This window comes from Chiroxiphia lanceolata, chromosome 5, assembly GCF_009829145.1.
Source record: "Chiroxiphia lanceolata isolate bChiLan1 chromosome 5, bChiLan1.pri, whole genome shotgun sequence".
NCBI classification, from domain to species: Eukaryota; Metazoa; Chordata; class Aves; order Passeriformes; family Pipridae; genus Chiroxiphia; species Chiroxiphia lanceolata.
Window position 1 is genome coordinate 28,848,918 of NC_045641.1, and position 26,358 is coordinate 28,875,275.

General features: G+C 36.0%; 1 protein-coding gene across 50 annotated transcripts in view; it reads left to right on the forward strand.

The window, feature by feature from the left end:
- NRCAM (neuronal cell adhesion molecule) overlaps window positions 1-26,358 on the forward strand; it is a 156,019-nt gene that overhangs the window by 90,212 nt on the left and 39,449 nt on the right. For 29 of the 50 annotated variants that reach the window (XM_032687356.1, XM_032687357.1, XM_032687363.1 and 26 more), the window contains 15 exons: window positions 1,183-1,288; window positions 4,159-4,355; window positions 5,220-5,342; window positions 5,721-5,891; window positions 6,335-6,391; window positions 8,438-8,549; window positions 10,853-11,037; window positions 12,466-12,597; window positions 20,926-21,069; window positions 22,005-22,116; window positions 22,445-22,611; window positions 22,695-22,842; window positions 23,392-23,516; window positions 24,777-24,806; window positions 25,980-26,081. In XM_032687356.1, coding sequence (XP_032543247.1) covers window positions 1,183-1,288; window positions 4,159-4,355; window positions 5,220-5,342; window positions 5,721-5,891; window positions 6,335-6,391; window positions 8,438-8,549; window positions 10,853-11,037; window positions 12,466-12,597; window positions 20,926-21,069; window positions 22,005-22,116; window positions 22,445-22,611; window positions 22,695-22,842; window positions 23,392-23,516; window positions 24,777-24,806; window positions 25,980-26,081 — 1,911 coding nt within the window. The remainder of the gene's footprint in view (window positions 1-1,182; window positions 1,289-4,158; window positions 4,356-5,219; window positions 5,343-5,720; window positions 5,892-6,334; window positions 6,392-8,437; window positions 8,550-10,852; window positions 11,038-12,465; window positions 12,598-20,925; window positions 21,070-22,004; window positions 22,117-22,444; window positions 22,612-22,694; window positions 22,843-23,391; window positions 23,517-24,776; window positions 24,807-25,979; window positions 26,082-26,358) is intronic. The other 21 variants (XM_032687371.1, XM_032687383.1, XM_032687359.1 and 18 more) reach the window with 2 other exon arrangements.

Consider the following 26,358-nt stretch of genomic DNA (forward strand, 5'->3'; position numbering starts at 1 on the left):
GATGTTTTTTCCGTGGCTGTTTCTTGTCAGCAGGGTTTTACAGAAGGCTACCTCTGTCTGTGCAACAGACTACTTAATATATAATGGTAGGGAAGATTTAAAGTAAAAATCCCAGTTTTAGAATTTTAACTGGCTATAAAGAGGCATGAGAATACAGCTAACTCTAGTGATTGAAATATTTGGTTCAAGTTGCTAGAAATTACCCCAAAGCAGTAGCATTGCTGGACAGGCAATTTACAACATTCAGACAAAGATGTTAATGGGCATGTTATTAAACAGGTTCCTTTAGATGATACTAAACTATAAACAGATGAATAATGTTGAGGAAGACACCTTTCTCACTATCTTAATATCGCAGACATGATATTTTTAATGCAAAAATCGGCATAGATATTAATAAAAAATTATAAATTATGTTAAATAGCTAGGCACCAACTACTGTGTCAGGTGAATCAATTCTGTTTTGTGCTACTCATTCTAGAGTACTTGACAAATTACAAATGTGGAATGTTTGTTTCTTCCAGGGCAATTCACAAGATTGACTAAATTCTTATTGGGTTCCTTATTGGGGAATCAGTACTTTACTTTTCCTACATGTTTACTTTATTTGGAAAGTAGGTACTATTTTTGTCATTTTTACAGAGTCTTTTAACACATTTTTTACTCCTGAAAAGTAGTTCCTAAAAGCATGTTTTATAGATTATTTTGAGCATAATAAATGTGTGAAAAGGGTTACACCCATAGAGAATTTGGAAATAAAAAAATATTTAGAAACACAAAGCAATGTGTGTTTCTTTCCTTCTGTGTAGTAAAAAACATTTTATGAAGGTTTATGCCTTCCAACTCTTCATTTCAGATTATTGGACTTAGAATTGGAGTGTCCTTTGGGTTTGTGGAAATCTGTTGAAATCTGAGGTATAGAAGTGACATTCATTAAACTTTTTCTCCAAGATCTTCACCCACAGTAAATCAGGATAGCTCAGTTGGGAGTTAGTATAGCTACACTGATTTACAAGGGTAGAGCACTTCAGCCTCCTGATACAAAGGATACTTTAATCCCATTCTTCTGTCACTGATTTGGTTGCTAATCACAATTCTGCTTTCTCTGTTTACAAAACTGGTTTGGTGATGTGTTGAAAGCGTTGTTAAATTCGTCTCTCTTTCTTATATTCCATAATGAAGTGTCACAACCTCCTACGATAACTCATCAATCTCCAAAAGATTACATTGTTGACCCTCGAGAGAATATTGTAATACAGTGTGAAGCCAAAGGAAAGCCACCTCCTAGGTTAGTAGCATTTTGGTTTGCTTTTGTTGGCCTAACAGCATGGAAGAACTAGGAGAAAATACTGTAACTTTTGTAAACTAACAAGATTATGTGTATGAATATGCTTGCACATGCAGAAACATGCATGCACCCCTACCTCTGTAATTTAAACAGCTACCAGATAGTGGTTTGATTCTTCTCATATTTGACATTTAAACTTTTCTGTATTCATCAAGCAACTGTAGTATTTTTATTCTCAAAGCTCTACCAATAAAATAATAAACAATTATTTGAACAACAGATAGGTAAATGCCCATGGAACACACAGAGACATGCTGTACTATGAACTGGATCACATTCCAGATTTAAGCATTGTGTTTAAGAACAATGGACGTTGAATGAATTCAGAGTAACACTAATAAATTCACATTTAATGTTTTGTAAATCATTCTGTTTTTTGAGGCTCATCTTGAAATACATTTTGTCAGAATATAATGTGTATCAGTTTTAATGTTCAGTAGCCTTGATTTAGCAAGAGTATTTAATAGGCTTAAGTTTCGGTTTTGACAGAAATGGTAGCCCTCCACATAGATCAGATTCCTGATCTTTGTCCATTTTAAGGTCCTCTTTAAATTTAAGGTCCTCTTTTAGGGTCTTTAAATACTTAAAAACTATTCATTTCAAGACACTGAGTACCTGTACTGGAAACAGCAATAGCCATGATACATTCTGGCACTGTTAGTATCTGCCTCTGATTTCAGAGACTATGAACATAGAAATGTGCAACTCTCTGTGCTCAGCAATGTTATGCTACAGCTTACTAGCAAGGTCAGTCTATAACTGTTCATTCAGACACAGACAGAGCTCATTAAATGTACTTCTTCTGGGTAACCAGGCTTTTTGGTACATTATTCCTGCTGGTTGCCTTGGCATCCTGGTCATTATCATGCTGGGCAGCAGAATGGGGAAGATGGAGATTGTCTGGGATATTCTCACCCTTTCTAGTGTTCCATTAATGATAGGAGTGCCACAGATCTGCTGTGTTTACCAGCACTTTAATTTAGCTGGCCCAATGACATTTTTAAGAGTCTGGGTATTGACCCGGAGGATCAGATGATTATTGTGCACTTTGGGACAACCGTATTGCTTCTGCAGATGTTTCTCTTGAATGTCTTTTTTGGTTGGAATTACCTGAGAGAAAAAGGATGCTGTCTGTGAGACTAACTAACCTGGGCTGTGTGCTAGTGCTCAGCAGCTGTGTGCTGCTTTACATCCTCATTTTCCCCATCAAACCTGTAACTGGCTTTGTTCCCCTACTACAGAGGAAGGGACAGGATTTCAGTACAGAATTTTCTCATGAGTTTTACAAGCTTGTGCTTAGTCTTCCTTATTTTTCAAGATATGATATCCAATTAATTTATATCAATAGTTAGTCTGGACCATCAGTCCTGATAACCTGCAAATGCATATTGGAACTTGATCTGCTCAAAAGCTCTGAAGTTGAACTTTCTCAGCCCACGGTGTGAATTGGTTATTAGAACAAGGCAGCTTCTTATTGATCAGAGCATCTGGCATAAAGGTTTATGGATGTGCTGCTTGAGCAGCAAAGACTGACTTTCCTGTTTCTCAAATTCAGGGGTTTGTACAACATATGCTACCTCTCAATTGAAGCTACATTACAATTTCCCGCATCCTTCAGTTATTGGTAGCAGAGGATTACAGAAACCCCACTTTCTGAAGCTTCATTCACAAGGTTATAAGAAAGAAGTTTGCTGTTGGTTCGCTGTGCCTGCTAGTCCTCCCAAAAACACTGCAATGTGGTGCAGTGCTGCTGGTCAGGTCTAGTTCTTCTGTCTCCCACCACAAAGTGCAAATAGCATGTCTGCATGCTGCAGAAGGTCAGTGTACAGTGTGAGTCCCTTAGAATTTCAGCTTTTCCAGTACCATTTAAGTTTCTATTTTAGGAAGCATTCTAACCAGTAAGCACATAGACTGTGCTTAAGATTCTGAAGCAAAAGTGTAACAAGTATGAAAGCTGCTCTTTGCAGCATTTGAACCTGTGAGCACTCAGCACTTCACAGGTGTTGGTCTAGTTTTCTATGGCTATACTTTTGACCATTAACAGAGCATATATAAGAAATTGGTGTTTACGGTCTAAGTTGCAGATTGTGAATCTCTGCTTCTTTACAATTTTTTTGTGGGTTCTATTAGTCTTCATTTTTAATGACTACTTTTATACTTGCTTTTAGTAGCACCAGTATAAATTTACTAGATTAATTATTAGCCATCAGACTATGTAATTTCGTTTAAAGAGTCATGGTTGGTTGTGTTATAATAGTGAAAAGAAATCAAACTCACCACATAGTCTTTAATTCATTTGCATAACTTCAAAATCACCAAACCAATTAAAAGAAATAGTCTTCTGCTGGGGCCTGAGATGGCACATTTCAGCCCAGAGCAAGTTTTTAAAAGACAGGTTTACAGGTGCTTTCAACAATAGGTTTTATGATGGAAATGCTAATTCAGCTTTAGCAGTATCAGTTCTTGCATATGTTACTGCATCATTTTTATCAGAAACGAAATCAGTTCTTTTCCATGTATGATTGACCTCAGAATCCTTTAATGTATTTTTAAAAAAAAAAAACATTGACTTTGAAATGGCTCCTGTTAACAAGTTCAGCCAAAACCTTTTATCTTAAAACATTACCTGATTTCTCATATTAAAAGTGCTGCATCACGTTATTAGCTCATTTAGTTTGGGAAGAAGTCTTACTTATCTGCTAAAGAAGGAATAACATGCATTTTTTGTTAACTACTTTTTTTCTTCTTTTCATACAATCTGCAAAAGGTAACTCAAGAAGAAACTTTTCTTTTTGTTTTTATTATTTTAGCTTCTCCTGGACACGCAATGGAACTCATTTTGATATAGATAAAGATGCACAGGTAACAATGAAACCAAATTCAGGGACCCTTGTCGTAAATATTATGAATGGTGGGAAAGCAGAAGCATATGAAGGAGTATACCAGTGTACAGCAAGGAATGAACGAGGAGCAGCCATTTCCAACAATATTGTTATAAGACCTTCTAGTAAGTAAAGCTCTTAATTTTCAGAAAATGTGAAACACTTTGGTTTTCTTATTTTCTTATGAACTTTTTGCCTTTTTGTTTTCCTGTCTTAAAAATTTAATCATCAAAGTGATTTTGTTAGAAGTTAGTCTCTTTTCTGATACTTAGATTCAGTATTGTATTGCATGTTCTCTCAAATCTTTTTTAGAAAATTTAATAATTTGGGTTTTTTTCTTAGTACATCTAGATGACCTATCATATTTAAAACTGAGTTGTATATATGACACTACTATTAAAATAAAATATTTAAATCCTTAGTGCACATCATTGCTGATGACAATTTTTATTCTTTTTACAAAGCCTGTGTTCCACAGTTTTTGTAATAGCTTTACTACAGAACAGATTGGGACTAAAAAGAAGATAAGGCTAAAAAATTTTTATTAATAATGGACTGTTTTTACAGCTTTTTATGTGCTTTTTAATCTCAGATTAGTTTTTCAAGCTTCTCAGCTTAAAATGTGCTGTTCTTACATTTTAATAAAACTGTGTGTATAATATTGTTTCAAGAAGGTCTACTTCTAATTTAGCACATCACATTTTTTTTCATTATCATAGTTAAAACTTTTCAAGTTATAAAACCTTTTGTGAGAAGGCAAAATTATTTGAATCAGCTGATTATACTTTTGGCAAATCAATGCTGCACTTTTCTTCCAGAAAACATAAAAAAAAAGAACAAAAATGAAATCTTTAGTAAATGTGACAGGACTTAACATTCTGATGCATGTACTACTTCTGTTTTTCTGGAATATTATGTGCATTTTCCCATAAATTTTGGAGGTTTTGTCAATCCATAGTTTGCGTGTGTGTTAAAATTACTTTCTACAGGATCGCCTTTGTGGACCAAAGAAAAACTAGAACCACATCAGGTTCGCGAAGGTGATTCACTAGTACTGCACTGCAGACCTCCTGTTGGCTTACCACCACCTATAATATTTTGGATGGATAATGGTGAGTTTGGTTTTTATGCAGAAGTAGTTTACTTTTTGCAGTTTTTCTGCATAGTAGATCATTGTTTACTTACCAAGACCAGATGGTGGAGTTTCCCTGTAAGTTAAAATTCAGAGAATTTCCATTTCTGTAGAAATGAAGAAACAAGCAGACATACAGCCCAAAAGCATGAAGTCAAAAGCAGCTGGAGATCTTCATGTAAGTTGTAGATTAACCCACTGGGGAAGAATGGGAAGACAGGGGAACTTACTGGGAAACTTAGAAATGTCTGTATGTACAAAGCCACAAACAGTGTAATTGAACAAATGTGGAGTCTGCAGATCATAATAATGGAGTGTGTATTATAATTGAGATAAATGTGTCCTTGTTTTCCCTTAGCTTTCCAAAGGCTGCCTCAAAGTGAAAGAGTTTCCCAAGGTCTAAATGGAGATCTTTATTTTTCTAACGTACAACCAGAAGATACCCGGGAGGACTATATCTGCTATGCAAGATTTAATCATACACAAACTATACAGCAGAAACAACCCATTTCTGTAAAAGTCTTTTCAAGTAGGTATTGCATTACCTAATTACATACTTACATAGTATTTATCCAGAGTTCTCAAGTTATACGCTGACTTTAAGTAGTGTTACGCTAGGGAATGTTGTCATTTTAATTATAAATAAGAAATTGTTCTACTGTATAAACTTGGGCAATGTAATCTCTAATTTTCTTGACATTTTAAAAGCTGTCATTTTTCCCTTTATAAGGCTTTGTCTTCTGAAAAAATGTTTTGTAAGATTTGAAATATAGAAAAAATACCATGTAAAAAATAAGTTTTCAGATGATTTTCCAGTGCAATAATATAAAGTTATTATGAATATTGTAACTATTGAAACAAATTAATCAATCATTTGATTAACTCACCGTGGCCATATCATCACCTTTTGATTCCCAGAACTTTTATTTATCCCTCTTGTATGCTTTCTTCATGATATTCTGTTTATTTCAGTGGATTCATTGAATGACACTATAGCTGCTAATTTGAGTGACACTGATATTTATGGTGGTGAGTTACACTGGTCCCCACTGATACTCCCTGTTTCACAGTAGCATTTAGTTAACTAACCTCACCTCCATGGCTACTTAACCTTCTGCTCCCTTTTCAGTTTCTAATAAAGGTATCAATTAGTGCTGGTGATAATACATACTTTAGGAAGGGACTGCACAGTGTGATCCTTTCAAATATTTAATTTTTCAATGTTATTGTAATGTATGGCTCATAAAAAATATAAATGCTTATTATAAATGAGTCCTTTCACACTGGGGCAGATTTTAAAAATGGTCTAGTTGATTGCTTCTATACTGTGTTGCTTTTTCTTATTTTTCCTCCAATTACCAAGTAGTTTGATAGTTCATTATCACTAAGACTATTCAATATCATATGTTGCATAACAAATAACAACAATTAAGCATTTAACAGATGCACTTCACATTTAATATCTTATTGTATGTACCATTCATTTTTATCTTAATTCATAAGTGTGAAACTAGAATTAATAAAAATCTGAACACTTTAATACTATCTGTATAAATAACTATGTAGGAGTAAGATGACTTTTGTTTGCTTGGTGTTTAAACTGGTCTTCCCATTAATTTATGTTGAATTGTCTTTTGTATGTTGTGACTTAAATCCTCCCAAACAGGCCTGTGTATGTTTAGCGAGGCTGACTTTGGAGCACCACTGATTCTGTAGCACTTGAGGTTCTAGACTCTCCACTTGATATTGTGTGATGTAGAAAATAATTGATAATTTACTCTATTTTGTCTTTTTCCTTGTCAAACAGGGCTCTGTACATATTAAACCATAACTTATGTAAATCCAAAATAAAACATGGGCACAGAATATTTTACTTCTCTGCATAAAACTTATATGTTATTCAGGAGGAACAAACAAGAAATAAATACCTGAATACAAAACAATATATTAACTACAATTAGTTAGGAGAATACTGTTTGATTGGCTCACAACTCAGAAACACCAGGGTAATTCTTCTGAATTTTCATAGTCTTAAAATATGAGATAGATTAGTTGTTGCTGTGACTATCAGCTGCGTTCTTGACTCTAGACTTCCCCTTTCTCTCAGCAATGATGTTTGTGTACTAGTTTTTAAGAAATTCATAGCACATACTGTATTTAAAATCATATTTATGTTAATCTGTCAGTAAATCCTGTAACCTAAAAAACGTAGAGTTTATTGTGTTTCTAATCACATTAAAAAAAAATAAAAATTACTGTAATGTTTCAGATTGCTACTGCACTTCAGAGCAATTTAATCCTATATATTAAATTGCTATAAGAGAAAATTAAAGGATGCTCAGAAAACACTCTACAATTACAGAAAACACTCTTATTTTGACTTCCATAAAGGCACAGGAAATACTATAATTCTTCAAAAGCCAACAGAGTATAATGTCAGAAATTGGTCTTATATTTATAGCTACCTATTTACTGTAGTTATTTCTTACAGGTTAATCAATGGTTCTTTATTACAAGACTGGGGAAATGCTTGAATTAAAGTTAAATATACAGCAAGAGGAAAATACCAGGCTTCTGAAACCACATCTCACATTGTCTAGAAAGTATTAAAACATATTGCAAAGCAGGGCATACCTTTCATCCCCTTGGTTTATATTTTTGAGTAAAATAACTTTGCTTTATTTTTGTTTTTAAGGAAGCCCAGAAATTTTTGGTAACTTTGAGTCTTGCACTGTGCCTCACACCACTGGCTTATTACTCCCCATAATAATTCTGCTGAAGTGAATAGGGGCTGCTTAAGATTAAGGCTGCATAGTTGTCTGTGTAAAAGCTTTGTATCGGTTGCTCCTGTCTTTAATAATAACATTTTTCATGTATATGTTCAAAATTGTGGCATTTAACAGATATGTTATGTCTGTCAAAACCTAATGTGTTGAGCTCTGTAGTTGTGTTACACAATGACTTAAACGGCCAATGTAGAGCATAATCTGTCCAAAATGTGAGAATGGATGTATGCATTTGATCGGTATTGAGAGAAGAATTAGAAATTAATTATTTAAATTTTTCTTGTTTCAGCGAAGCCAGTTACAGAGAGGCAACCAGTTCTTCTAACGCCAACAGGGAGCACGAGTACCAAAGTGGAACTCAGAGGAAATGTGCTTTTGTTGGAGTGCATTGCAGCAGGATTGTGAGTTACTTTTTAGATAGGTGGTTTTTTTCTAAATAGAAATACAGAAACAGAGGGAAACCTTTCAGAGATGCTTAAAATGTTACCGCTGTATAAGCTTATGTGTTTCAAAGAAGCAGAAGTGTAGAATGGAAAGAGTCATATTGAGGAAATCCTCCATTTACTTGGGGATCAGCAGACTTTAAAACTGATTATAAACATATGTATGGCCTCTGCCTTCTCAGATTCCCAAACCCTATGCACAGGATACGGGTTATGCTGTTGGTTTTAAAGGGCACAAGCAAGAAATGCCATAGGCTGAAGTCAGGCAAATATGCAAAGAATTGCTCTCTGGAATACAGCCTCTGTTTTTTTCCTAAGTTTGCAATCATTAGGCTCTCAAATTATATAAAAATAGACACGAATTTACTGTTCTGATCTGAGAAAGCTTCTTATAAATGCTAGTAATTACTAAGTAGATCAACTAGGTGGGAGTTGTTAAGATATCATCAGCTCCTTACATCAAATTTCTCATTGTAATTGATTTAATTGGTTCTTGTTTCTTCAATGCAATGCAAGTTTGCTTCTGCTGGTTATTGGGCAAGAAGAAAATTACTAAAGAGCAATTTAACTTCATTAATTAGGTTGATCTTAAGTTAGTTTCAGGAAGAAATCTGAGAATAGATTGCTTAGAAATAGAAAATCCTCAGTACCTGTTTCAGGAACTGTAAATGTGTTTACAGTGCACAAAGGCATATAATGCAGAGGGCTCTGACTTAGCCATGAGGAAAGCCAATAACTGTAAATCATGCACCACAGCATCATGCACATGTGTTCACTTGCATAGGCTCTAGAGGGCTTCTCATGCACACTTGACACAGTTTGATAGGAGCATCGGTGCATTGTTTCTGTCTCAGCTGTGGTCTGCTCAGGTGATTGCACCAGCAGCACCAGCAAAACCATGACTGAGAGTGGGAGTAGCATCAGCTCAGGTAATCTTTGTCTGCAATATGGTTACATGCTTTTTGACAACCCCTCAATAAAAGTATTTGGTGATCCAAACACAGGTAAAATGGCTGGATAAAACCCATGAAAAATATAGAGTATTATACAGGTTAGTGTCTTTAGCTGTCATGTAATTAAAAAAAAAATAATTCACTGAGGGAATGCTTGTCCACAAAGGCTCAGATGCATATTTTTTTTAAAACAACTATTCCTAATTACGGACACCATAAATAAGTGTCTGTGTTATAAAATCTGTGATATTAGACTGCTAAGGGACTATTTGGCTAGAGTCATTACTATTTGGAAGAAGACATTCTACTCAGTAAGCAACACCTTCTAATTTCTTGTAATTTTAAAAATATATCTCCATGTGTTTGAACAACTTTTCAGCTTCGGTGGACAACTGGGGGTATAGCCAAGGTTTAGACATGGTGCAGTGACAAGTAGCTATATTTGACTCAGCACTTTCATTTTTTTCTTCATTTCTCATAAGAAATATTTCTATCTGCTTACAGCTCTGCTGTAAAATTTATGATGTTCATGAAGCATTAGGATATTGCTCACACTAAGGACAATTATAAACTTGTCATTATCTAGAAGCTACCTTTAAAAACACCATAAGCGTCAATTTAATAGTAGAAGCACAATGAGATTTGAAACTTGTCTTCATTTATCAACTATCAGGTATTTTAAATTAATCAGCAGACAAATGTATTCTGTAATTATTACTCCTATGAACAGATGGCCATTGACAGTGTTAGTGAAGCTTGTCATTTCCTAGAAACAAATGCTGGCATATTTTTCATATTTGTTGCATGAGCCCCTGAATCTGGGTAAAGGCTCTCGAAATCACAGAATATGCTGAGTTGGAAGGGGCCGCTAAGAATCATCAAGTCGAACCCCTAGCCCTGCACAGGACCATTCCCAAGAATCACACCATGTGCCTGAGAGTATCATCCAAACACTTCTTGAACTCTGTCGGGCTTGGTGCTGTAACCACTTCCCTGGGGAGCCTGTTCCATCACCCAGCCACCCTCTGGGTGAAGAGAACTTTTTTCTAATCACCACCCTAAACCTCCCTGACACAATTTCAGGTCATTCCCTTGGGTCCTGTCACTGGTCACCACAGAGAAGAGATCAGTATCTACCCCTCCTTTTCCCCTCATGAGGAAGTTGTAGACTGCAATGAGGTCTCCCCTCAGTCTCCTCTTCTCCAGGTTTTAACATACCAAAACATATGTTAAAAAAAATTAATGTGTTGAACTCTTATCTTCCTTTTCTTCAGTCCCTAAATTTGGTCTGTGCTTTTGCTTCTCCAGACCCACACCAGTAATCCGCTGGATTAAAGAGGGTGGGGAACTGCCGGCCAACAGAACGTTTTTTGAAAATTTTAAGAAAACTCTCAAGATTATAGATGTTTCTGAAGCTGACTCTGGGAACTACAAATGTATAGCAAGAAATACACTGGGTTCAGTTCATCATGTCATTTCAGTAACCGTGAAAGGTAATACTAAAATTATCATTAATGTAATGTTGCCGAATATCCAGAATACAAGACTGAAGTGGGCTTTCTAGGATGAAGTACACCTGAAAGGATAAATGATAATGGTTAAAAAAATACCCTGAGGAAACAATCATTAAACCATCTGAATTCTAGTACTGGAAGGACTATCTCTAATCTCTTTTTCATTTTTTGATGTTCTTTTATAAAGCATCAGACTAAATTGTTATTGTACTGTAACAGTAGTAAGATAATTCATTAGTTTGCACCAGTACTACATTTATTTTAGATCCTTTGATTTTCTGTCATTAGACTGCTTCTTTCTTGTTTTTATTTTTTTTCTCCCCATCCCTCTTCATCATCTCTTTCTTATTTTCTCCATTTACTGCACACCATTCTTATAGCCCAGATTCTTTCTTTTCTATTTTACTATCATCTTACAGTCTTATATTCTTCCTTTTTCTCTCTTAACTGACATTTCTGAGTTTCTATCTTCATGTTTTTTTACTCAAAATGATACCTTACTAGTTCTAAAATCATTTACAATGTTTGTCTAAACAGGAATTGTAAGTATGTTGTGAATACCATGAAACAAAAACCTGTAATGGCAGCTAATTAGTCATTGAAATAATCAGTTGTAGTGCTTACTTTGCATGCTAAATAGCCCTTTACTGTGTTGTAGATAAGCATCATTTTATGATCACATCAAACCTCCTTTTTAAGAGAAGTTTCATTTTCTGTTTGCATCTGTCCATCAATCCGAAGTCTGAAATTTAATTGCAAGATGCGATAACATATGCTCTTTGTGGTTATTTATTGTAAAAAGAATGGAAAAATAGTTGGATATCTTTTATTAGGGGCAGTGTTCCACCCATTCTGATCTCAATGTGTTTTCATCTTTCTCAGGTAAACATCAGACCCCACTGCAATCATCCATTGAATTTAGTGAGACAAAGGGTTTTTCCATTTCTAAATTTCACCCTTGACACGAAATCTTTTTGTATAGTCAAACCTAAATTCATTCCTAACAACCTAACTATTGTGAGCATGGATATCTCTGAAATTAATCAAAATACCACTGCAGTCTCTGCAGATGCCATACTCAGATAAATTTTGCTTGCTTCAGGAAAGGCAAGTTAGATTCAAAGCAGGCAGCCTTAAGTGAAAGACAACCCTTGTTGCTTGTATCAGAATTTTAATGCAATAGGTAGCAAATAGCTCAGTTTAGACAATGTATAATCTACCGGTTAATCCTTGGGTATCACACAGAGAGAGATATATGTACATATATATATAAAGTAACAGTATAGGTGTAAGTCTGTATCTACACATACCTTGTTTGAATTATCTTCTGGTTACTGTACCTGTGCCTTATGACTTTCTGTACATAATTTTGGAAAATGATTGCTGTCTTTCTCTTCTTAAAACCAGCTGCCCCATACTGGATAACAGCACCCAGAAACTTGGTCTTGTCTCCTGGAGAAGATGGGACATTGATCTGCAGAGCTAATGGCAACCCAAAGCCTAGTATAAGCTGGTTAGCAAATGGCGTTCCCATAGCAAGTAAGATTCTTAACTACCTTATAGGAGCATGAATAAGAAAATATGAGGAATATCAGGTTGGGTTTTTCAAATATAAGTGAAGAGCCTGTATTTGAGTAGTTTTTGCCTGACAGGTAATACTAAATTATAAAATATGTGGTAAAAAACTGTGGTTCATGAAAGTGGAACAACAAACTGTGCCCCTAATGTGTTTGAGAGCACTAAAATGTGTAAGCATACCCCGTTTTGTTCTGTCTAGTGTTCTTCTGGTAAGTATCTTTGTGGAGTTCAGGTGGTGGTAACAAAGCTGTGACATTTGTCCCTTTCACAAAGCCATTGCTGGGGTGTAATTTTTACCTTTGTGTTTCTATGGCAGTCATGTCTGTTAGATCCCTCCTTTGGCACTCACTGCAACTCTAATGTTGTCTAGGAGTCCTGAATGTGACATAAAAGATCAAGTCCTCGCATTTGTGGATATACAGAGCACTTGTAGGATTTGCAGGATTTGCAGTACACTGCAGGATTTGCAGCTTAGCATATGTTTGAGCCTCCAGGCTTCATTATTAAGAAGCTGCAGCAGCAAAACTGACTGAATGTGTCAGCAACTACCTGGCAAACAGCTTGTGCCAAGAAGGTGTCAAAAAAAAGGAACCCCTAAGGCAGTGGAACGGCTGTTTCTGTGTACATGGATACAAAAAAAGGAGGCCTGAATTGATAACTGAGTCACTTAATTGTCCTTACACAGGCAATGCTGTATGACAAACACAAGGTAGCCACTATATATAGCACAACTTGACTTGGGAAGGACTTGCTGGAGGACACTGCAGGGTGTGCACTCAGTATGCCCTGTGCTGCAAAGTCACACTTGGTTCTTCTAGCTTTACCCTTCCTCATTCACAAAACAGTAGTATAAAAACAGACAATCTGCCCTGTTGGCTCATGAGAGACAATGTACTCTAAAATAGTGGTCTCTGCTCCCCTGTTTAAAGTATGACATTGTCACTTTCAGAAGTTTAGGAGTTAAGTCTGTTGATGAAGCAATGTCACCCAGTTTGGGACATGGAGAAGGATTGTCTACAGTCAAATCTAGGAAATAGCAACAGGTAAATGAGAACTCTTAATAGATACATTCAAAGTATTTGGTATACAAGTGAGATTAAATTTAATTGGTTATTTAGCAAATAACCTGTTTCATGAATCCTAATTAAATGTAAGTTGAGACCTCTAGCCTGAGATTTAAAATTACAAGTTTCCATTGGTTAAATACGTTATGTAAGCTGACATTAACCACCTCATCAAACAATGGTTTGACAGGAAAACAGGAAAGTAGCAATGTAGTTTTGTATTGTGTATATTTATACATAAATATATCATAGTGTATGTCTTATCATAGAAGTTCAGTACCTGTCTTTCACTTTCCTTTCTGGGTTTTTGGTGGTCTCCTCTTCCTTTCCTATTTTCTACATATTTACCATCCACTTTTTGTTTGTTTGTTTGGAGGAGATTTTTATCCTGCTTTCCCAGTAGTTTAACTTATTTCAGATCTCCTGACTAATAAAATCCTTTTCGCTTGGCTGTGAGAGTCACCTTTGCACTACTTCCTTGTCAAAGCTGTAGGACATGTTGTTCAAATGACAGACAAGTATATTTTCCAGAAAACCAATGATTTATTCTGCATTCTTGCAGGGTAGCAGTAAAATTGGGGTTTTCAGAAGCAGCTGCAGGATGCCACCAAATTTCCCAAATACAAAGGCAGCGTATATTGGCTGGCTGGCCTTGAGGAATCAGTACACAGAGTCTTGTTGAAGGGAACTCAGTAAAAATTAAAGACTTTAATTAAATTACCCACTCAAACTCAGTAGGGGGAAAAAAAAAGTAAAGAAGACCGGAAATAAACAAGTGAGTAGCTCAGCCTTATGAGAAAGGTCACTTTCACTGCTGAGAAAAGCTGAAGTTTTATCCACCTTAAATCTTTAAGTACAAGATGATTGGATGCTCCAGTACAGTGCATCTGTCAGCACATCTAAGAGAAGCATCATAGTCACAGAAAGTGCAGTTCTTAAAATTCTTGTGATTATTTCTTATTCTGAGTTATCAAAAGCTGTTCTGGAAACTCCCAAGTACAGTGGGCCTTTTTGTTCACTTGTTACTAAATTATAGAATTGAGCCCCTCGTCTTCCAACTGAATGATTAGTAAATCACTGTAAAAGGAAACTAAAGCAGCTGTTTCAGCTTCAGGGCAGTGCTGAGAGAGCTACACCCATGGCAAGATTTCAAAGAAAAAGAGCTACATTTGAATTTCAAAGCCCTGCTGTCATCATATATCCCACAATGTGCCTCCTGTGGCCTAGTAATCTGTTTGCAATACTTTAATTTTCTGTCAGAAAGCACAGCTGGGAGATACTTAATTCTTCCGGTTTTGTTTTTCCATAATAGAGTCAGACAAGGAAGGGGGAATGTTGAAGAAAGAACCATTCGTCCATATCTCAGTCAAAGGTTGAGGCTTAAATATCGATGGGGAAAAGGGAAAAATAAAAAAAATTGTAGTATATATTAAGTACCTATGAAACAAAATTGCAGTGGTGAATTTTGTTCAAGATTATAATAATCTGAGTAAACCAATATTTTTAGAGGAATATTTTAGGTTTATCTAAAATATTTTAATTAATTTTCTTCAACAGTAATGCTGAAAAGAAAAACACCAGCATTTCTGAAAAAAAAAAAAAAGCTGCTTCAGACTTACTGGAGTGATAAGGACCTAACCTAACCTCTCAATGTTTACCAACAGGAGTATTTTGAACTCATGTGCACCATCCTGTTGAGGTCAATTGGAATTACTTTGGCAAATAGCAATTGAAAGTTCAGGCCATGACTCTGCCATGCCTCATGCTTCAATTAACACTCAAGATCTGCATTATTTATGCTGCTGCGCGATCCATTGTGTCTTACTGCTTAGATATTCAGCATGGTTTTACAAAAGGGAAACCATGCATAAAGTATCTCAACTTTTAAGAAAGTAACAACCCAGATTAATTGGGAAGGGGAAGCACTTTCATAATTGGACTTCAGAAAGGCATTGCAAATACTGTACAAAAGACTAATTTATCGGTTCAGTGGTTTATAGTTCATGATGAGCTATTAATTATTAGATATAGACACCTAGATTTATACAAAGTAGTGCACTCAGAGGCACTGTTTATCATCTTTCAAGATCTTCTTCTCTTGTTTATATCACATTTCAAATTGAATTTCTAGATTTGAGTTAGTCTCCGTTGGTACTCATATTGAATTTAAGGGAGAAGCATTAGCCTTTAGATTTCCTTCATGAAATGCCTTGATAATCCCTGGCTCAGAGATCTGTGTTTTCTCTGAGTATACACACACACTGCATATACTGACTGTTCATGGCAGCCATGGGTGAGTGAAGAGAAATTTGCTGGACTGGGGTGCCCTAAGAAGTTCAGTCTCAAACGGGAGAGTACTGCCAGGGCAGACATCCATCCGCTGCTTCTGCTGTCATTGTGTTGGAACTGTGCCTCTGGCCTAGGAAGTCAGCAGTTATAAAAACCTTTGATAATCAGTATTTTCTTTAATTTTGCACAAGATAGTCAAAGGATGGTCATAATTAGTGCAGGTAATGCAGTCTCTTTGGAGATAATAGAACTATCAGAATCAGAAACTCGGAAATCAGAAACTTTGCTGAGAAGCATATGAGATTGGTAAGAAAAGGAAAAAAGCGTTCTTTGCCATTTTAATCATTCAGTTATAGGTAGTTTTAACCCCAGAAAGACTTTTCTAGTTTTGAAATTGATTACTATATTCCTAAATTACTAACGAATGTGAATTTTTGGAAGAATAAGCAGGTGAACAACAATAGGATACTTCCAGCAAAAGTTACTATAATGCAAATGATTCTGATGATCCTCTCAGAAGGTGACAAGCATGAGTATCACTAAAAAAGGACCATATGTTACTATACTCATAGCAGGAAAAAAAGCACCTAAGCTTCTGTATTTGCTTTCTTTATATATTTCCACAGTAACAGTGTCTTCAAGTAGTGTCTTGTTAAAAATCATGGCTTAAGAGCCATTGCTAATCTCACACTCTGATTTACATTCCCTATTGTTCGTGCATAAACTTAAGGAAAGAATTGTAGTAATACTAGAACTACGATAACAAATGTTCAGTATAAAAATGTACTGCAGGAGAAGATCACTCAGACAGATCTGATACAATAGTTTATTGAGTTCTAAACAGTAAATTTAGGTATATAAAATATTTAATAAGTACAGGTGGGTTGGCGGTCAGTACTATTTACTACACTTATAGTTAGAATGCAATACAAAGATTATCATGTAAGTTCACTCTAAGTATCTTAAATGTTACATGAATGCACAAATTTGTCGCTTACTAACACACTGATGTTTGGTGTCAGTTAAGCAATTCTTACCTGACTCCATGTTATTGGGAGCAAATGTTAGCTGTTACAGGGCACATGCTTAATTGTCCTGTTACAGCAGCAGAACTCCTATAGCAAATCCTCACCATTCATATACCCGTTTTAAGTATTACGTAGTTTGACTATCAGTACCAACTTCAGATTTGGCTATCATACCTTTTTTGTGCAGCTATCCTGTAATGTGACCAGAATACTCTTACAGGCAAACAAGCAGTGCTTGAGTGGCCCTACGCTCTTTTTTCCCTAGGAAAAAAGAAAAAAAAAGAAAAGGAAAAAAAAAAGGCTGGATTATGGAAAGGGCTGAAGTACTACATGGCTATTTTGCCTCGCTCTTTATTTACTAGCAAGACTGACCATTGGGAATCCCAGGTTCCAGAGACCAGGGAAAAAGATTTGAATAAGCTGTACCCTCAGTGGAAAAGGATATACAGTTAGGCTAACTGGACTTATGTAAGTCTATGAGCCCTAATGGGATGCACCTACAAATGCTGACTAAGCTGGCATATGTCATTGAAAGGACACTCTGGATAATCTTGGATTGATCACGGTAACTGGGAGAAGTGCCCGAAGAGAGGAGGAAAGCGTGTTACTCCTATCTTCAAGAAGAGCAAGTAGGAGAACGCAGAGAACTACAAGCTGGTCACCTTCACCTTGATCCCTGGAAAGGTGAAGGAGCAGCTAATTTTGGAAACTATTTCCAGGCACATTAGGAACAAGAAAACTGTCAGGAGTAGTTAGCATGGCTTCACCAAGGGGAAATCATGCTTGACCAACTTGACACATTGCTATGATGAAGTGACTGGCTGGGTAGGTGGGGGTAAGAGTAGTGGATAATGTCTACCTAGACTTAGTGAGGCCTTTGACGCTGTCTCCCGTTAGATGCTCATAGACAAGCTGTTGATGTATGGGCTGGATAGAAAAACGGTTGAATGGCCAGGCCCAGAGAAGGTCATCAGTGGCACAAAGTCCAGCTGGAGGCCAGTAACTAGTGGTATACCCCAGAGGTCTGTCTTGTTTAGTGTCTTTATTAATGATCTGGATGATGAGGCAGAGTGTACCCTCAGTAAATTTGCTGATGACACAAAAGTGGGAGAAGTGGCTGATATACCAGAGGCTGATATGCTACCATTCAGAGGGACCTCTTCAGGCTGGAAAAATGGGCTGACAAGAAACTCATGAAGTTCAGCAAACTGAAGGGAAAAGTCCTGCAAGTGGGGAGGAACAACCCTAGTGCCAGTACACGCTAGGGAGAATCCAGCTAGATAGTGGCTTAACAGAAAAGCCACTGTGGTGGATACCTGGTGGACACCAAGTTGACCATGAGCCAGCAATGTGCCTTTGTGGCAAAGAGGCTAAAGTTATCCTTGGCTACATTAGACAAAGTATTTCCAGCAGGTCAGGGGAGGTGATCTTGCTCCCATCTGGACACAGTTCTGGGCAACTTGCTCTAGGTGGCCCTGATTACATGGGGTTTGGGCCAGATGACCAATACAGGTACCTTCTGGCCTCAGTGATTCTGTGTGCTGTGTGTGCAGCAGTGTTTAAGATCATTAAAAATGCTAAATGATACAGCATCTAACTTGTATGGCCTGGCCCTGTGAAACACAGTATAATACATGGGCAAAGGCTTGTAGGTTCTGTTTGTGTTGCGTGGGAGGATGAGGCATGTCAGAAGACAGGCTGTTGACTAGATGCCAGTCTCAACAGGGAGCTTTTGAATCAATGCCCTGCAGCATGCAAGTGGCTAGACCAGTTAAAAGGAAGCACAGACTAACCTGACACTTTCCTGTTTTCTTTCCTCTTGGGATGGACAGCTTGAAGCTGTTTTCTGAGAACAAGCACCTTCCTCCTTTCCTTCAGATAGCTGAAAAGGGATATCTCTTTTTTTCCTTAAATACAGCAGTGGGAAGATGCTACCCCTCTTTTTATATAATAATTTAATGGCTAGATCATTCTTTTATAACCTAGTTCCTTCTTCAGTCATAGCGAGTTGAATTAATGGCTTCCATCTCTTTGGATTGGCCCTGCCATCAGCCTGTAAGGCTTGATATAGATACATAGATGTATGAGAGTGTGTGTGAGGGGGTCAGTCTGTGCACCCATCAAAGACCTTTCTGTGTGCAAAAAGTGCTACAGGATTCAAAGGGTATGAGTGGAGGGAAGCACAGAGCCTAGGGCAGGAAGTAACCATGATTGGAATGGCTGTGGGCAGATCTCCATCCTCCTGGGAGGGCAGTTGTGCCTATTTTCTATTTAACTGTGATTTGTATGCAGAAACAGACCATTTCTCACAGCTGGCTGGCCTGCCTGCTGGGCAACTCACCTGCTTCGTCTGTTTTCAGCCCATGAATCTTTTAATGAAAATGGCATTTACATAGAATAGGAAGCAATGTGAGACATGGAACACAATAGAAAGCAAAGCAAAAGAGATGAAAAATAAGTGCCAACAATCTGGAAGTCCAGAGAATAAGCATTTAAAATCCCAGTGGTACCTTTTTTTCCTTTCCGAAATATTTGACTTTGTGATGTTGATTTGAACTCGGAGCGATGGAAGACTAGAGGGAAAAATAGAGTTGAAAACTGTTCTCGAGGCAACTCTTTGGAAATTGATGTAATTACTTTACATGAAAAATGGCCTTAGAGTTCACTCATCATGGAAATACCCTTAAGCAGAAGCACAGAACTGTGGTCCTCTTTATCTGGTTTCTTCTCTTGTAGAGAATTCAGTAGTAGATACTTAAAGAAAATGCAGGAGAAATTTTTCCATTTTCTTTACAGATAAGTACTAAGGCATTGTCTGAATTGAAAGGTCCTGTCACTTTTGGAAAATTGATGTTAATTTAGTTGACTGATCTTTTCTATGAGTCCAAATAAATGAGAAACTTTTTTATATGAAATTGCCTTCCACAAATATGCTTATTTTCTGAAGCTTCAATATGGGTGTTAATTTTGATGATGCGTCCAAACTAGGATATATACATTTATTTTTCATCTAAGAACAACATTAATTTTACTATTAATTTTCAATAATAATAATACATCTGCTTTTTAATACATTAATAATATAATCTGCTTTTACTTAATATTTTCATAAAATATTAAACTATAGTTTGTGCATTTTTATTGTTACAAGCTAAATTTTTTCTCCATTGTACCTCTCTAACTCCATTCATTTGGATCATAACTGACAGCTATTATTCTTCAGTATTATCTTAGAATTTTATTTTCAGTTATGTCCTCCATGCTTCTAGGATGTAAGAGCTGTTTGACAGCTCAGACTACTCCAGAACCATCATGGAAATGGCAATGTATAATTCTTACATAAGGGAAAGAGTGCCATCTGCTGAATTACTAACTGTGCTCTTGTGAAGACTCTTTCTTGATTTTGTGGGAAGCAATTGCTTATGCTTTACTCTGAGATAGTTTTCAACTGAGTATGGCTATTTTTATATTTGGAGAATTATTTATGGTATAACAATTGATTCGAAACTTTAAAGTCACAGAGGACTGTGTCATTCTATCAGCATTTTTTTTTGACATTCAGAAATACTTCCATATTTTTCTAGATATCGTCTGTATTTGCCTGAATCTTGTCATATCTGTATTTTTCCTCTACACTGCATGTAAAATACAATCTCATCTTCACTTCTTTGTAAAACAAAGAAAAAAACTCTCCAAAAATGAGAACTCTACCATCCTGAGTTAATATTGTAGAATTGGAAGAACTTCCTTTACGGTATTAAAATTCACATCTTTACCAGTGAACAGCCACCCGGGAAAAAAACATAAAGGGCATATTGGTCTTTCAGATTCTTCTCTTCAGAAGTATGAAAATTACAATCCAAGAACAGTTTAGGAAAAGCAATAATTCTTTTTCTTTACACCAACAGTTGCCCCAGAAGATCCTAGCAGAAAGGTAGATGGTGACACCATTATTTTCTCTCACGTGCAAGAAAGATCAAGTGCCGTCTATCAGTGCAATGCTTCTAATGAATATGGATACTTGCTAGCAAATGCATTTGTGAATGTTCTGGGTAAGAAACAGATGTTTTATTTGTCAGTTTTCTTAGTTATTTAGTTGTCTCCTGCTACTACACAGACACTGTGCTCAAGCCTTGCTTGAGGTCTTTAGTAAGAATCAATGTATTTCCTGATCCCTGTAAAAAGCAAGTGTATACATACCTGGTTTTTCTAGGGTATTCCTGAGTTTCACTTTCACTGTACCTGAGTAAGAAGGATAGTTGTGATACCTGGAGAAAACTTGGAAGAAATTTTCTCTCTCTCTCTTTTTTTTTTTTCTTGTTGTGTAAATCAAGCAAATGGAAGTGTAACAAATAAGGCTGGAATTAGTATTCCTTAAGTTAGTATGTTTCAATACAGTTTCATTGAGTGTGGATATTTCACATCAGTTGAATAGATGAATCTCTAAATTACTGTTGCAAGGGGAGATGATTATGCATTTGTCTTGAAGGCCTCCCAAGAATATGTTTCCGGTTACAAGATGTTATGGCCTCTCTAATTCACACTGAATTTAACAAAGTTAGTAACAAAATTCTGGGCAAAATGGCCTCTAACAACTCTCCTGCAGGAACTGGCAGATATGTTGATTGAGGCACTGTCTTTTCAAAGAAACAAAATGTAGGTATCGCACCAAAAATATATCCTAGTTTCTTTCTACCTTTGTTTGGATTATATAGTTCACTCTGTTCCCAGGAGATTATCTTCTTGAAGTCTTTATTGATTTAAATTTTCCAGTTGAAAACATTGCCTTTGCCTCCCAGCACTGTGACTTGTAAACAGGCAAGAAACATTTGTTTTCCCCTTCGTTAGCTTCTCCTCAGGCTAGTGCCAGCAGAATGTATTTGGATCTTGACTGAGACCAGAAGTCACTTCACAGAAGGATGTTCTTTAGGCCAGTCTCGATGTCTTTGGACTTTGTATCTATATCCAGATATCTTTGTCTTTTCAGCTGAGCCACCGAGAATTCTAACTCCTGCTAATAAGCTGTATCAAGTCATCGCAGATAGTCCTGCGTTGCTAGACTGTGCTTATTTTGGGTCGCCTAAGCCTGAAATTGAATGGTAAGCTGAAGCTATGCTTGAGATATGGAAAATGAGCTGTTCATATCTACGGAGACAAACACTTGAAGCTTTAAAACTATTTAAACTCTATTTACAATTTTAAAATAGTGTATTTTAAAATACATGCTGATTACAGTTCGCCAATGCAATATTACATATACTTAATGTAACAGCAGTTAAGTTGTCCCCACAGAGTCAAGTTTAAATTTCTTTATGTGATTCTGTCTGTATTTTCTAACGTGGCAGTCCTAAGTTTGCATTTTCTGATAATAAAATACTATAGGATTTAACTTTGATGCTGGATAATGATATTACTTTTTACATAAAGGTTTAAGGGAGTGAAAGGTAGCATCTTGCGTGGAAATGAATACGTTTTCCATGATAACGGAACCTTGGAAATTCCGGTGGCTCAGAAAGATAGTACTGGTACATACACATGTGTAGCAAGGAATGAATTAGGAAAGATACAAAATGAGGTGCGCTTGGAAATTAAAGGTAAGAAATTAATCATTCATTCATCACTGATTAGTACAGAATTTCAGACTTTCTGAATATCTAATATTAATTCTAAATTTCAGATCCAACAATGATAATTAAACAGCCAGAATACAAAGTGGTTCAGAGATATGGCCAAGTTTCATTTGAGTGTATAATAAAACATGATTCTACCTTACTACCAACAGTTATATGGTTGAAGGACAATGATGAACTTCCAGATGATGAAAGGTATGGACCAAATAGTTTTCCTTTATTTTTTATTTTCTAGGTCCTTTTGTTGGCTTCTTTTCCTGATCTCTGAATGGAACATATTGACCTATTGACATTTTCCAAGGAAGACTGATAAATATCATAACTGTTCCATATTTGCTGACTCGACTTACCTAGTGTGATGAAAATATTAAGATAGAATTAAAAATAAAATGAGATGTAATCATTTATAAAAATGTACACACTGTCCATGTATATTAAGTGTAAGGAGAAGGGAATTTATATAAGAAGTCAAACAGATAATGGAAGACTATTTTGCTCTAGATTGCATATATTTAAATTTGTTTGAGTATCTTTGGAAAGAAAAGCACATTAGGATAGCCAGTTACTGTGGGAAAATGGTCCAGAGCAATGTAGAAAATGAAAGCTTACATTATCCCTTAGCTTACCTTGCTGTTTAGGTGTGTTCTGCAGTACACACATACGGGATTAGATAATGTCTTATGCAAGTTTATTATAACACACCAGTTATTGAAAAATCAGTGGCTGAATCTATTGTATTTACAGGTTTCTAGTTGGTAAAGACAACTTGACCATAATGAATGTAACTGATAAAGATGATGGAACATACACTTGCATAGTTAATACTACTCTGGACAGTGTTTCAGCAAGTGCTGTGCTTACTGTTGTTGGTAAGAATACTCTCAAACTTTATGATAGCAGAACTGTGTTTAATTACTGTTAAGTATTAAAAACAGCATTAGATTTAAAGTGAAAAGCGCATAGTTTTGGTTACTAGGACAGGACAAAGGAAATGTCACCTATGTGTAAATGTGTTTCAGCTTTTAAAAAGTGTATTCTTACCCTAAAGTTTGCCTTTGAATCAGCTGCTTACAAAAGGGTCCAGTAATTGCAGGGCACATTTGCTTTCGCACTGTATAGGTTTTTATTTTGACCACATTTTAGCTAGCAGAGTATTTGTTCATAAACATATAAGAATCGCAGAATGGTTTGGGTTGGAAGGGACCTTAAAGACCATCTAGTTCCAACACCCCTGCCTTGCGCAGGGACACCTTCCACAGAACCTCTCTGGACAACCTGTTCCAGTGTCTCACCACGCTCACAGGAAAGAATTCTTACTAATACCTAATCTAAACCCACTCTCCTTCAGCTAGGGCCATTCACCATTGTCCTGTTGCTATAGACCCTTGTGCAAAGTCCCTCTCCAGCTCTCTTGTAGCCCCCTTCACTTACTGGGAGTCTGCCTTCTTTTCTCCAGGCTGAACAGCCCCAACTCTCTGCCTACTTTCATGGGAGAGGTGCTCCAGCCCATGATCAACTTAGTGTCTCCCCTCTGGACTCATTCCAACAGCTCCGTGTCTTTCTTGAATTGGGAGCATGTTATCTCAGAAATCTCTTTCACAACTAAATTATAGTTCAGAAGGACTAAGCATACTTGTTTGTATGACTTCCCAAGGATTTCATTTTTACCTTAGTTCTCTGTTAAGTTTTTATGATTTGAGATTATTGCAGAATATGTTACTTTGCACCTTCTCCAATTTGTAAGAAAGTTTTAAGTAGATGTGCTGAATGATTCTTACCTGAGTTCAAGCTGAGACTCAAAGTCAAGTATGTTTGTGTTTTAAATTTCTTCTGTGATCTTATGCCTATCCAGGAATGATCTAAGCCAAGCAACTAGTACTTATTTAGAAGTTTTTATAAGATTGCTTACTTATTTATTTTCTTATCTATCCTTCTTTAAAAAATGAATAAAACATTCAAGAATAGTTTTATAGCTTTTCAGTGAAAAATTATCAATGTATTATTTTAAAGTAACCATTTATCTAAATAAGTTAACTTTGTCTCTAATAACTATAGTCTTTAACTGCCTACAGTATTCTGTTTCTTTGGCTACTAACTGATTAAATCCTTTATATTAATGTCCTTTTCAGCTGCTCCCCCAACTCCAGCTATCATTTACGGTAAACTAATACAAAGTTCTCTATCTACATCATCTGACAGATATATTTCTGATTTGCCTACTGCAAAGTGCAACATTTTTTTTCCCCCTTTTCCTCTGTGTGTGTCTGTGTCTGTTTGTGTGGTTTCATCCCATTTTGCGAACTGCTTCATTTCTAGAGTACTGGACTTTGGAATTTTACAGTGCAGGTTGCTTTGTATTTTAGGGAATAAGTGGTTTTCAGAAATAAATTATTTATAATTAAGGTTGGTTAGAGTATGACAATGTTTTTCTCATGGGTAAATCCACTCATAAGATGAATATGACCATATTAACCAGTTTGTCTTAAAATAGATGAAATTGCTAAGATTTTAAAGTTGAAATTAAAACAAAAATCTGTCAGTCAGATACAGTCTTGAATTTGATGGTATAAAGCCTTTAATTTTATAGCATGTTTTCTGAATTTAGGTTTTCAAGTGCAAATGCTAAACCACTTCAAGGTATAAGGGTCATAAGCACTTTTATGTAAATCTTATTCAATGAAAATGCTTATGTATTCTTAAATGAACCTACTCATTAGTCTTGATTTTTGTGTAAAAAATCGTATAATGAATTACCTTCGGGAATTTGGAATGGACAGTTACATCTTTATGCGTTATAAGGATGCACAGTAACAGATTGCATGGTATGTCTGGACTTTTAAAAGAACAGCAAAAAATAAATGAGTCAGTAACTTGCAATTAGTTTCTATTTAAATTATTCTTGATTGAATTCACACAAAAAATGTTTGTAGTGCTTCTAGAAGAGCTTCTTTGATGTGAATACTTCTTTATTTTCCATGTTTTGTTAGATATTTCTACTACAATAGGTAGAAATCATTCAAAGATAAACTAAACATGCATTTCACAATTCCTTGCATCTCATCACATTTTTATCAAAGTGCACTCAGGCATAGGTAAAAATAAATACAGATTCTTGTTAATGCATAGAAGTTTCCAGGTTACATCGGTCCGCCCTTTTTCATTTGTTTTCTAACAATTGCATGCTAATGGTCATTAAGTCCCACTTACGTAAGTGAGTAGATATGCACTGCTGTATTTGTGGAATTCTTTTGATTGGACTGTAAGGATTTTTTTTAAATATTAAACTACATATTCTGATGTGATTATTTACTTTGTGTCCATTTGATTTATAGCTCGGCCAAATCCACCCTTTGACTTGGAATTGACAGGTCAGCTAGAAAGAAGCATTGAACTTTCGTGGATACCAGGAGATGAAAACAACAGTCCCATTACACGTATGTTTGTTTGTACCTACTATACTACATTGACAGCATTATCTTAACTGTTTTCAAATTCCAAAGATTTCTGAGATAAATTTTGTGTGAAGCATGGAAAATGTTAAATGAATTCTGTGTAGCTGCCATTTAATTACATTACAAAAAGTCACTTAATATCCTCTACTGTACAGCCAAGCAGAAAGACTTATTTACTGCCCAAAAGAGCTGGGCCTTTTTATTCAAAAAACCTGTGCTAGATAACATAGAAGTTAATGCATATATGCGGTCTGTCTGA